The sequence below is a fragment of the Sinohyriopsis cumingii genome, chromosome 3 (assembly GCF_028554795.1).
Source record: "Sinohyriopsis cumingii isolate HCF-2022 chromosome 3, ASM2855479v2, whole genome shotgun sequence".
Lineage (NCBI taxonomy): Eukaryota > Metazoa > Mollusca > Bivalvia > Unionida > Unionidae > Sinohyriopsis > Sinohyriopsis cumingii.
Window position 1 is genome coordinate 152,590,570 of NC_142963.1, and position 14,736 is coordinate 152,605,305.

Consider the following 14,736-nt stretch of genomic DNA (forward strand, 5'->3'; position numbering starts at 1 on the left):
CACCATGATTAGATTAGAGACATGTGAAATCACCTTGATTAGATCAGAGACATGTGAAATCACCTTGATTAGATTAGAGACATGTGAAATCACCTTGATTACATATCAGAGACATGTGAAATCACCTTGATTAGATAAGAGACGTGAAATCACCATGATTACAGATTAGAGACATGTGAAATCACCTTGATTACAGATCAGAGACATGTGAAATCACCTTGATTACAGATTAAAGACAAGTGAAATCACCTTGATTACAGATTAAAGACATGTGAAATCACCTTGATTACAGATCAGAGACATGTGAAATCACCTTGATTACAGATTAGAGACATGTGAAATCACCTTGATTAGATTAAAGACATGGGAAATCACCTTGATTATAGATTAAAGACATGTGAAATCACCTTGATTACGGATCAGAGACATGTGAAATCACCTTGATTACAGATTAAAGACATGTGAAATCACCTTGATTACAGATTAGAGACATGTGAAATCACCTTGATTAGATTAGAGACATGTGAAATCACCTTGATTACAGATTAGAGACATGTGAAATCACCTTTGTTAGATTAGAGACATGTGAAATCACCTTGATAAGATTAGAGACATGTGAAATCACCTTGATTAGATGAGAGACATGTGAAATCACCTTGATTAGATTAGAGACATGTGAAACCATCTTGATTACAGATCAGAGACATGTGAAATCACCTTGATTACAGGTCAGAGACATGTGAAATCACCTTGATTAGATTAAAGACATGGGAAATCACCTTGATTATAGACTAAAGACATGTGAAATCACCTTGATTACAGATCAGAGACATGTGAAATCACCTTGATTACAGATTAAAGACATGTGAAATCACCTTGATTACAGATTAGAGACATGTGAAATCACCTTGATTACAGATTAGAGACATGTGAAATCACCTTGATTACATATCAGAGACATGTGAAATCACCTTGATTAGATTAGAGACATGTGAAATCACCTTGATAAGATTAGAGACATGTGAAATCACCTTGATTACAGATCAGAGACATGTGAAATCACCTTGATTAGATTAGAGACATGTGAAATCACCTTGATTAGATCAGAGACATGTGAAATCACCTTGATTAGATTAGAGACATGTGAAATCACCTTGATTAGACCAGAGACATGTGAAATCACCTTGATTAGATTAGAGACATGTGAAATCACCTTGATTAGATTAGAGACATCTGAAATCACCTTGATTAGATTAGAGACATGTGAAATCACCTTGATTACAGATCAGAGACATGTGAAATCACCTTGATTACAGATTAAAGACATGTGAAATCACCTTGATTACAGATCAGAGACATGTGAAATCACCTTGATTACAGATTAGAGACATGTGAAATCACCTTGATTAGATTAAAGACATGTGAAATCACCTTGATTACAGATTAAAGACATGTGAAATCACCTTGATTACAGATCAGAGACATGTGAAATCACCTTGATTAGATTAGAGACATGTGAAATCACCTTGATTAGATTAGAGACATGTGAAATCACCTTGATTAGATTAGAGACATGTGAAATCACCTTGATTACAGATCAGAGACATGTGAAATCACCTTGATTACAGATTAGAGACATGTGAAATCACCTTGATTACAGATCAGAGACATGTGAAATCACCTTGATTACAGATTAAAGACAAGTGAAATCACCTTGATTACAGATTAAAGACAAGCGAAATCACCTTGATTACAGATTAAAGACATGTGAAATCACCTTGATTACAGATTAGAGACATGTGAAATCACCATGATTAGATTAAAGACATGTGAAATCACCTTGATTAGATTAGAGACATGTGAAATCACCTTGATTACAGATCAGAGACATGTGAAATCACCTTGATTACAGATTAGAGACATGTGAAATCACCTTGATTATAGATTAAAGACATGTGAAATCACCTTGATTAGATTAGAGACATGTGAAATCACCTTGATTACAGATAAGAGACATGTGAAATCACCTTGATTACAGATTAGAGACATGTGAAATCACCTTGATTATAGATTAAAGACATGTGAAATCACCTTGATTAGATTAGAGACATGTGAAATCACCTTGATTACAGATTAGAGACATGTGAAATCACCTTGATTACAGATTAGAGACATGTGAAATCACTTTGATTACAGATTAGAGACATGTGAAATCACCTTGATTACAGATTAGTGACATTTGAAATCACCTTGATTACAGATCAGAGTCCTGTGAAATCACCTTGATTACAGATTAAAGACATGTGAAATCACCTTGATTACAGATTAAAGACATGTGAAATCACCTTGATTACAGATTAATAACATGTGATGTCAAATGAGCTATTACATGTAATATCCAGCTGTAGTCATGTAATTAAAAGAAATTACCATACTCTGTAGATGGATATACAATTTGTGATCACGTGACTTGTCAGTTTGTGAAACTGCACACTAATGCATGCATTAAATTTAACTTTGCATTGTGTCACTAGATGTGAATATTTTATACTACATTAAATAGAAACATGCAAGTCTATGTTTATTATCTACTTTCACTGTAGATAGCTAAGTTTTTCAACTTTTCTTTGCCTAAACATATCCTTTGTAGAGTGTTAATGTACCTTTTGTACAGTGTTGATGTACTGTTGTAGAATGTTAATGTACCTTTGGTACCTCTGTAGAGTTTTTTAATGCACTTTGTAGAGTATTTTAATGTACCTTTGTAGAGTGTTTTTAATGTATCATTGATACCTTTGTAGTGTTTTTAATGTACCTTTGCAGGGTGTTTTAATGTACCTTTGACACCTTTGTAGAGTGTTTTAATGTACCTTTGTAGAGTGTTTTAATGTACCTTTGATACCTTTGTAGAGTGTTTTTTATGTACCTTTGTAGGGTGTTTTTAATGTACATTTGATACTTTTGTAGTGTTTTAATGTACCTTTATACCTTTGCAGAGTGTTAATGTACCTTTTCCAAGAAGATCTCCAATATCCAGTCTTCTTCTTGGGATGAGGAAATTTGCCACATTTTGTCTAGTTGCCTCATCTTCAATCTTGGACAAAAGCTCTTCTATGTATGGTCCCGAGTCTGAAGAAAAAGAATTATAGTCCATATTAACTGTCACTTGTATAAAGGGTCCTATGATAGTCCATATTAACTGTCACTTGTACAAAGGGTCCTCTGATAGTCCTTATTAACTGTCACTTGTACAAAGGGTCCTACGATAGTCCTTATTAACTGTCACTTGTACAAAGGGTCCTATGACAGTTCTTATTAACTGTCACTTGTACAAAGGGTCATATGACAGTTCTTGTTAACTGTCACTTGTACAAAGGGTCCTATGACAGTCCTTATTAACTGTCACTTGTACAAAGGGTCCTATGACAGTTCTTATTAACTGTCACTTGTACAAAGGGTCCTATGATAGTCCATATTAACTGTCACATGTACAAAGGGTTCTATCACAGGTCTTATTAACTGTCAGTTGTACAAAGGGTCCAATGATAGTCCTTATCAACTGTCACATGTACAAAGGGTCCTATGACAGTTCTTATTAACTGTCAGTTGTACAAAGGGTCCTATGATAGTCCTTATCAACTGTCACTTGCACAAAGGGTCCTATGACAGTTCTTATTAACTGTCAATTGTACAAAGGGTCCTATGATAGTCCTTATTAAGCATCAATTGTACAAACTAGAAACTTAATTGTACTCAAGTCCCTATTCCTTACAACACATACTTCTGAATGTTTCATTGTTCTAAAGTCCCTATGGCTTATATCACATACTCTTGAAAGCCCAATTGTTCTAAAATTTCCATCCATCTGATGGCATAATTGTTTTGATGTTGATATGACTTGTATCAGATATTCTTGATGGCTTAATTGTTTTAATATTGATATGACTTGTATCACATTTTTGTGATGGCTTAATTGTTTTAATGACAATACGACTTGTATCACATATTCGTGATGGCTTTGCTGTTTTAATGTTGATATGACTTGTATCACATATTCGTGATGGCTTTGCTGTTTTAATGTTGATATGACTTGTATCACATATTCTTGATAGCATAATTGTTTTAATGTTGATATGACTTGTATCACATTTTTGTGATGGCTTAATTGTTTTAATGTTGATATGACTTGTATCACATTTTTGTGATGGCTTAATTGTTTTAATGACAATACGACTTGTATCACATTTTTGTGATGGCTTAATTGTTTTAATGTTGATATGACCTGGATCACATATTCGTGATGGCTTTGCTGTTTTAATGTTGATATGACTTGTATCACATATTCGTGATGGCTTTGCTGTTTTAATGTTGATATGACTTGTATCACATATTCTTGATGGCTTAATTGTTTTAATGTTGATATGACTTGTATCAGATATTCTTGATGGCTTAATTGTTTTGATGTTAATATGACTTGTATCACATATTCCTGATGGTTTAATTGTTTTAATGTTGATTTGACTTGTATCACATATTCGTGATGGCTTTGCTGTTTTAATGTTGATATGACTTGTATCATATTCGTGATGGCTTTGCTGTTTTAATGTTGATATGATTTGTATCACATATTCTTGATGGCTTTGCTGTTTTAATGTTGATACAACTTGTATCACATATTCGTGATGGCTTAATTGTTTTAATGTTGATATGACTTGTATCACATTTTTGTGATGGCTTTGCTGTTTTAATGTTGATATGACTTATATCACATATTCTTGATGGCTTTGCTGTTTTAATGTTGATATGACTTGTATCACATATTCTTGATGGCTTTGCAATTTTAATGTTGATATGACTTGTATCACATTTTTGTGATGGCTTAATTGTTATAATGTTGATATGACTTATATCACATATTCTTGATGGCTTAATTGTTTCAATGTTGATATGACTTGTATCACATATTCATGATGGCTTTGCTGTTTTAATGTTGATATGACTTGTATCACATATTCTTAATGGCTTTGCTGTTTTAATGTTGATATGACTTGTATCACATATTCTTGATGGCTTTGCTGTTTTAATGTTGATATGACTTGTATCACATTCTTGATGGCTTTGCTGTTTTAATGTTGATATGACTTGTATCACATATTCTTGATGGCCTAATTGTTTTAATGTTGATATGACTTGTATCACATATTCATGATGGCTTTGCTGTTTTAATCTTGATATGACTTGTATCACATATTCTTGATGGCTTAATTGTTTTAATGTTGATATGACTTGTATCACATATTCTTGATGGCTTAATTGTTTTGATGTTGATATGACCTGTATCAGATATTCTTGATGGCTTAATTGTTTTAATGTTGATATGACTTGTACCACATTTTTGTGATGGCTTAATTGTTTTGATGTTGATATGACTTGTATCAGATATTCTTCATGGCTTTGCTGTTTTAATGTTGATATGACTTGTATCACATATTCATGATGGCTTTGCTGTTTTAATGTTGATATGACTTGTATCACATATTCATGATGGCTTTGCTGTTTTAATGTTGATATGACTTGTATCACATATTCTTGATGGCTTTGCTGTTTTAATGTTGATATGACTTGGATCACATTCTTGATGGCTTTGCTGTTTTAATGTTGATATGATTTGGATCACATATTCTTGATGGCTTTGCTGTTTTAATGTTGATATGATTTGGATCACATATTCTTGATGGCTTTGCTGTTTTAATGTTGATATGATTTGGATCACATATTCTTGATGGCTTTGCTGTTTTAATGTTGATACAACTTGTATCACATATTCTTGATGGCTTAATTGTTTTAATGTTGATATGACTTGTATCACATATTCTTGATGGCTTTGCTGTTTTAATGTTGATATGACTTGTATCACATATTCTTGATGGCTTTGCTGTTTTAATGTTGATATGACTTGTATCACATATTCGTGATGGCTTTGCTGTTTTAATGTTGATATGACTTGTATCACATATCCTTGATGGCTTAATTGTTTTAATGTTGATATGACTTGTATCACATTTTTGTGATGGCTTAATTGTTTTAATGTTGATATGACTTGTATCACATATTCTTGATGGCTTTGCTGTTTTAATCTTGATATGACTTGTATCACATATTCGTGATGGCTTTGCTGTTTTAATGTTCATATGACTTGTATCACATATTCTTGATGGCCTAATTGTTTTAATGTTGATATGACTTGTATCAGATATTCTTGATGGCTTAATTGTTTTGATGTTAATATGACTTGTATCACATATTCCTGATGGTTTAATTGTTTTAATGTTGATTTGACTTGTATCACATATTCGTGACGGCTTTGCTGTTTTAATGTTGATATGACTTGTATCATATTCGTGATGGCTTTGCTGTTTTAATGTTGATATGATTTGTATCACATATTCTTGATGGCTTTGCTGTTTTAATGTCGATACAACTTGTATCACATATTCGTGATGGCTTAATTGTTTTAATGTTGATATGACTTATATCACATATTCTTGATGGCTTTGCTGTTTTAATGTTGATATGACTTGTATCACATATTCTTGATGGCTTTGCAATTTTAATGTTGATATGACTTGTATCACATTTTTGTGATGGCTTAATTGTTATAATGTTGATATGACTTATATCACATATTCTTGATGGCTTAATTGTTTTAATGTTGATATGACTTGTATCACATTTTTGTGATGGCTTAATTGTTATAATGTTGATATGACTTATATCACATATTCTTGATGGCTTTGCTGTTTTAATGTTGATATGACTTGTATCACATATTCTTGATGGCTTAATTGTTTTAATGTTGATATGACTTGTATCACATTTTTGTGATGGCTTAATTGTTTCAATGTTGATATGACTTGTATCACATATTCTTGATGGCTTTGCTGTTTTAATGTTGATATGACTTGTATCACATATTCTTGATGGCTTTGCTGTTTTAATGCTGATATGACTTGTATCACATTCTTGATGGCTTTGCTGTTTTAATGTTGATATGACTTGTATCACATATTCTTGATGACTTAATTGTTTTAATGTTGATATGACTTGTATCACATATTCATGATGGCTTTGCTGTTTTAATCTTGATGTGACTTGTATCACATATTCTTGATGGCTTAATTGTTTTAATGTTGATATGACTTGTATCACATATTCTTGATGGCTTAATTGTTTTGATGTTGATATGACTTGTATCACATATTCTTGATGGCTTAATTGTTTTAATGTTGATATGACTTGTATCACATATTCTTGATGGCTTAATTGTTTTAATGTTGATATGACTTGTATCACATATTCTTGATGGCTTAATTGTTTTAATGTTGATATGACTTGTATCACATATTCTTGATGGCTTAATTGTTTTAATGTTGATATGACTTGGATCACATATTCTTGATGGCTTTGCTGTTTTAATCTTGATATGACTTGTATCACATATTCTTGATGGCTTAATTGTTTTAATGTTGATATGACTTGTATCACATATTCTTGATGGCTTAATTGTTTTAATGTTGATATGACTTGTATCACATATTCTTGATGGCTTAATTGTTTTAATGTTGATATGACTTGTATCACATATTCTTGATGGCTTAATTGTTTTAATGTTGATATGACTTGTATCACATATTCTTGATGGCTTTGCTGTTTTAATGTTGATATGACTTGTATCACATATTCTTGATGGCTTTGCTGTTTTAATGTTGATATGACTTGTATCACATATTCTTGATGGCTTAATTGTTTTAATGTTGATATGATTTGTATCACATATTCTTGATGGCTTTGCTGTTTTAATGTTGATATGACTTGTATCACATATTCTTGATAGCTTAATTGTTTTAATGTTGATATGACTTGTATCACATATTCTTGATGGCTTAATTGTTTTAATGTTGATATGACTTGTATCACATATTCTTGATGGCTTAATTGTTTTAATGTTGATATGACTTGGATCACATATTCTTGATGGCTTTGCTGTTTTAATGTTGATATGACTTGTATCACATATTCTTGATGCCTTAATTGTTTTAATGTTGATATGACTTGTATCACATATTCTTGATGGCTTAATTGTTTTGATGTTGATATGACTTGTATCACATATTCTTGATGGCTTAATTGTTTTAATGTTGATATGACTTGTATCACATATTCTTGATGGCTTTGCTGTTTTAATGTTGATATGATTTGTATCACATATTCTTGATGGCTTTGCTGTTTTAATGTTGATATGATTTGTATCACATATTCTTGATAGCTTTGCTGTTTTAATGTTGATATGATTTGTATCACATATTCTTGATGGCTTTGCTGTTTTAATGTTGATATGATTTGTATCAGATATTCTTGATGGCTTAATTGTTTTAATGTTGATATGACTTGTATCACATATTCTTGATGGCTTAATTGTTTTGATGTTGATATGACTTGTATCAGATATTCTTGATGGCTTAATTGTTTTAATGTTGATATGACTTGTATCACATATTCCTGATGGCTTAATTGTTGATATGACTTGTATCACATATTCTTGATGGCTTAATTGTTTTGATGTTGATATGACTTGTATCACATATTCTTGATGGCTTAATTGTTTTAATGTTGATATGACTTGTATCACATATTCTTGATGGCTTAATTGTTTTGATGTTGATATGACTTGTATCACATATTCTTGATGGCTTAATTGTTTTGATGTTGATATGACTTGTACCACATTTTTGTGATGGCTTTGCTGTTTTAATGTTGATATGATTTGTATCACATATTCTTGATGGCTTTGCTGTTTTAATGTTGATATGATTTGTATCACATATTCTTCATGGCTTTGCTGTTTTAATGTTGATATGATTTGGATCACATATTCTTGATGGCTTAATTGTTTTAATGTTGATATGACTTGTATCACATTTTTGTGATGGCTTAATTGTTTTAATGTTGATATGATTTGTATCACATATTCTTGATGGCTTTGCTGTTTTAATGTTGATATGATTTGTATCACATATTCTTGATGGCTTTGCTGTTTTAATGCTGATAAGATTTGTATCACATATTCTTGATGGCTTTGCTGTTTTAATGTTGATATGATTTGGATCACATATTCTTGATGGCTTAATTGTTTTAATGTTGATATGACTTGTATCACATTTTTGTGATGGCTTAATTGTTTTAATGTTGATATGACTTGTATCACATATTCTTGATGGCTTTGCTGTTTTAATGTTGATATGATTTGTATCACATATTCTTGATGGCTTTGCTGTTTTAATGTTGATATGATTTGTATCACATATTCTTGATGGCTTTGCTGTTTTAATGTTGATATGATTTGTATCACATATTCTTGATGGCTTTGCTGTTTTAATGTTGATATGACTTGTATCACATATTCTTGATGGCTTTGCTGTTTTAATGTTGATATCATTTGTATCACATATTCTTGATGGCTTTGCTGTTTTAATGTTGATATGATTTGTATCACATATTCTTGATGGCTTTGCTGTTTTAATGTTGATATGATTTGGATCACATATTCTTGATGGCTTAATTGTTTTAATGTTGATATGACTTGTATCACATATTCTTGATGGCTTAATTGTTTTAATGTTGATATGACTTGTATCACATATTCTTGATGGCTTAATTGTTTTAATGTTGATACAACTTGTATCACATATTCTTGATGGCTTTGCTGTTTTAATGTTGATATGACTTGTATCACATATTCTTGATGGCTTAATTGTTTTAATGTTGATATGATTTGTATCACATATTCTTGATGGCTTTGCTGTTTTAATGTTGATATGACTTGTATCACATATTCTTGATGGCTTTGCAATTTTAATGTTGATATGATTTGTATCACATATCCTTGATGGCTTAATTGTTTTAATGTTGATATGACTTGTATCACATATTCTTGATGGCTTTGCTGTTTTAATGTTGATATGATTTGTATCACATATTCTTGATGGCTTAATTGTTTTAATGTTGATATAACTTGTATCACATATTCTTGATGGCTTTGCTGTTTTAATGTTGATATGATTTGTATCACATATTCTTGATGGCTTTGCTGTTTTAATGTTGATATGACTTGTATCACATATTCTTGATGGCTTAATTGTTTTAATGTTGATACGATTTGTATCACATATTCTTGATGGCTTTGCTGTTTTAATGTTGATATGACTTGTATCACATATTCTTGATGGCTTTGCAATTTTAATGTTGATATGATTTGTATCACATATCCTTGATGGCTTAATTGTTTTAATGTTGATATGACTTGTATCACATATTCTTGATGGCTTTGCTGTTTTAATGTTGATATGATTTGTATCACATATTCTTGATGGCTTAATTGTTTTGATGTTGATATGACTTGTATCAGATATTCTTGATGGCTTAATTGTTTTAATGTTGATATGACTTGTATCACATATTCGTGATGGCTTAATTGTTTTAATGTTGATATGACTTGTATCACATATTCTTGATGGCTTAATTGTTTTGATGTTGATATGACTTGTATCAGATATTCTTGATGGCTTAATTGTTTTGATGTTGATATGACTTGTATCAGATATTCTTGATGGCTTAATTGTTTTAATGTTGATATGACTTGTATCACATATTCTTGATGGCTTAATTGTTTTGATGTTGATATGACTTGTATCAGATATTCTTGATGGCTTAATTGTTTTAATGTTGATATGACTTGTATCACATATTCCTGATGGCTTAATTGTTGATATGACTTGTATCACATATTCTTGATGGCTTAATTGTTTTGATGTTGATATGACTTGTATCACATATTCTTGATGGCTTAATTGTTTTAATGTTGATATGACTTGTATCACATATTCTTGATGGCTTAATTGTTTTGATGTTGATATGACTTGTATCACATATTCTTGATGGCTTAATTGTTTTGATGTTGATATGACTTGTATCACATATTCTTGATGGCTTAATTGTTTTAATGTTGATATGACTTGTATCACATATTCTTGATGGCTTAATTGTTTTAATGTTGATATGACTTGTATCACATATTCTTGATGGCTTAATTGTTTTAATGTTGATATGACTTGTATCACATATTCTTGATGGCTTTGCTGTTTTAATGTTGATATGATTTGTATCACATATTCTTGATGGCTTTGCTGTTTTAATGTTGATATGATTTGTATCACATATTCTTGATGGCTTTGCTGTTTTAATGTTGATATGATTTGTATCACATATTCTTGATGGCTTTGCTGTTTTAATGTTGATATGATTTGGATCACATATTTTGTTTTGATGTTGATATGACTTGTATCACATATTCTTGATGGCTTAATTGTTTTAATGTTGATATGACTTGTATCACATATTCTTGATGGCTTAATTGTTTTAATGTTGATATGACTTGTATCACATATTCTTGATGGCTTAATTGTTTTGATGTTGATATGACTTGTATCACATATTCTTGATGGCTTAATTGTTCTAATGTTGATATGACTTGTATCACATATTCTTGATGGCTTAATTGTTTTGATGTTGATATGACTTGTATCACATATTCTTGATGGCTTAATTGTTTTGATGTTGATATGACTTGTATCACATATTCTTGATGGCTTAATTGTTTTAATGTTGATATGACTTGTATCACATATTCTTGATGGCTTAATTGTTTTAATGTTGATATGACTTGTATCACATATTCTTGATGGCTTAATTGTTTTAATGTTGATATGACTTGTATCACATATTCTTGATGGCTTTGCTGTTTTAATGTTGATATGATTTGTATCACATATTCTTGATGGCTTTGCTGTTTTAATGTTGATATGATTTGTATCACATATTCTTGATGGCTTTGCTGTTTTAATGTTGATATGATTTGTGTCACATATTCTTGATGGCTTTGCTGTTTTAATGTTGATATGATTTGTATCACATATTCTTGATGGCTTTGCTGTTTTAATGTTGATATGATTTGGATCACATATTCTTGATGGCTTAATTGTTTTAATGTTGATACAACTTGTATCACATATTCTTGATGGCTTTGCTGTTTTAATGTTGATATAACTTGCATCACATATTCTTGATGGCTTAATTGTTTTAATGTTGATATGACTTGTATCACATATTCTTGATGGCTTAATTGTTTTAATGTTGATATGACTTGTATCACATATTCGTGATGGCCTTGCTGTTTTAATGTTGATATGACTTGTATCACATATTCTTGATGGCTTTGCTGTTTTAATGTTGATATGACTTGTATCACATATTCGTGATGGCTTAATTGTTTTAATGTTGATACAACTTGTATCACATATTCGTGATGGCTTAATTGTTTTAATGTTGATATGACTTGTATCACATATTCTTGATGGCTTTGCTGTTTTAATGTTGATATGACTTGTATCACATATTCTTGATGGCTTTGCTGTTTTAATGTTGTCATGACTTGTATCACATATTCGTGATGGCCTTGCTGTTTTAACGTTGATATGACTTGTATCACATATTCTTGATGGCTTTGCTGTTTTAATGTTGATATGACTTGGATCACATATCCTTGATGGCTTAATTGTTTTAATGTTGATATGACTTGTATCACATATTCTTGATGGCTTTGCTGTTTTAATGTTGATATGACTTGTATCACATATTCGTGATGGCCTTGCTGTTTTAATGTTGATATGACTTGTATCACATATTCTTGATGGCTTTGCTGTTTTAATGTTGATATGACTTGGATCACATATCCTTGATGGCTTAATTGTTTTAATGTTGATATGACTTGTATCACATATTCGTGATGGCCTTGCTGTTTTAATGTTGATATGACTTGTATCACATATTCTTGATGGCTTTGCTGTTTTAATGTTGATATGACTTGGATCACATATCCTTGATGGCTTTGCTGTTTTAATGTTGATATGACTTGTATCACATTTTTGTGATGGATTAATTGTTTTAATGTTGATACGACTTGTATCACATATTCTTGATGGCTTTGCTGTTTTAATGTTGATATGACTTGTATCACATATTCTTGATGGCTTAATTGTTTTAATGTTGATATGACTTGTATCACATATTCGTGATGGCCTTGCTGTTTTAATGTTGATATGACTTGTATCACATATTCTTGATGGCTTTGCTGTTTTAATGTTGATATGACTTGGATCACATATCCTTGATGGCTTTGCTGTTTTAATGTTGACATGACTTGTATCACATTTTTGTGATGGCTTAATTGTTTTAATGTTGATATGACTTGTATCACATATTCTTGATGGCTTTGCCGTTTTAATGTTGATATGACTTGTATCACATATTCTTGATGGATTAACTGTACCAAAGTTCCTTTTACTAATATCACATACTTTTGATGGCTTCATTTTTATAAAGTTCCTTTGACCAGTATCACACACTCTCAGTGGTTTAAATACACTAATATTCCTATGAATTAAATCACATACTTTTGATGACATAACTGTATAAAAGTTCCTATGAATTAAATCACATACTTTTAATGACATAACTGTATAAAAGTTCCTATGAATGATATCAGACACTTTTAATGACTTAATTGTGTAAAAGTTCCCATGAATTATATCAGACACTTTTAATTTGTCTCACCTTGCCATAATTACTCCTTATGTGCCGTCACTTTCTGCCTTCTTCTAATGTTAATTCTCCAGATTCTGTACTAAATTTCTTGATGATCAAAATATTATTGCTTGGCAGCCTAACATATGAAATGACTACTAAAATTGTAACATTGGTCATGCTATGACTACTAAAACTTTAAAGGTAATTGGGGTGCTCCAAGGGGCAGTTGGCCAGGGAGATGAGTTAGTATGACTCTTTTTAACCTTTCTGTCTTTTCTTCATTTTTTAATAAAGGCAGCCATATTGCAAGACAGATTGGTAACATCTGGACAAACTGTAAAAGCCTCCATGCCAGAATGCTCTCTGTCAAGTTTGCTTGAAATTGGTCTAGTAGGTTTTGAAAACAGCAATTGATAACACCTGGCCTTAAAGCAAGGACTCATAAAATGGCAATTACTAATACCTGGCTTAAAGCAATGTCTCATAAAATGGCAATTACTAACACCTGGCGTAAAGCAATGCCTCATATAATGTTAATTATTAACATCTGGCCTCAAAGCAAGGTCACATTAAATAGCAATTGCTGACAGATGACTGATGCCAGATATCAGACACAGGATCATATAAAATCTCACCTGGCATTGTGGCAATATCAGTTAAAAATGGATAGATGCAATAATAAAAATAGGTACATTGCTATCTACCAGTTTATCAAATTCTGAATTCTCAAATAACCACATCTTTGATGAATTTCATGCATTTGGATTGGTCAAGGTATGTCAAAAGAATAAGGACCTTTTTAAGGAAGCAACAAAAACTCAGGCTTTGCAATAAATACCAAGTCAAATCTTCCATGATTTTATTTATAGCAAACATTATTCTTGATAAAAGTATATGATATAATTCATAGGAATTGATAAATTAATCTTTTAGTTAATCTTGTAACTGGTTCCAAGATTTTCATTCCAACTTTTCAAAATACAAAAATCCTGAGTACAAATCGCATTGAGACTTCCTTACTTTACCTAATGTTTC

General features: G+C 31.0%; 1 protein-coding gene across 1 annotated transcript in view; it reads right to left on the reverse strand.

The window, feature by feature from the left end:
• LOC149804167 (uncharacterized) overlaps positions 1 to 14,736 on the reverse strand; it is a 177,339-nt gene that overhangs the window by 29,051 nt on the left and 133,552 nt on the right. Inside the window, exon 23 of the mRNA XM_089954054.1 lies at positions 3,010 to 3,129. Coding sequence (XP_089810180.1) covers positions 3,010 to 3,129 — 120 coding nt within the window. The remainder of the gene's footprint in view (positions 1 to 3,009; positions 3,130 to 14,736) is intronic.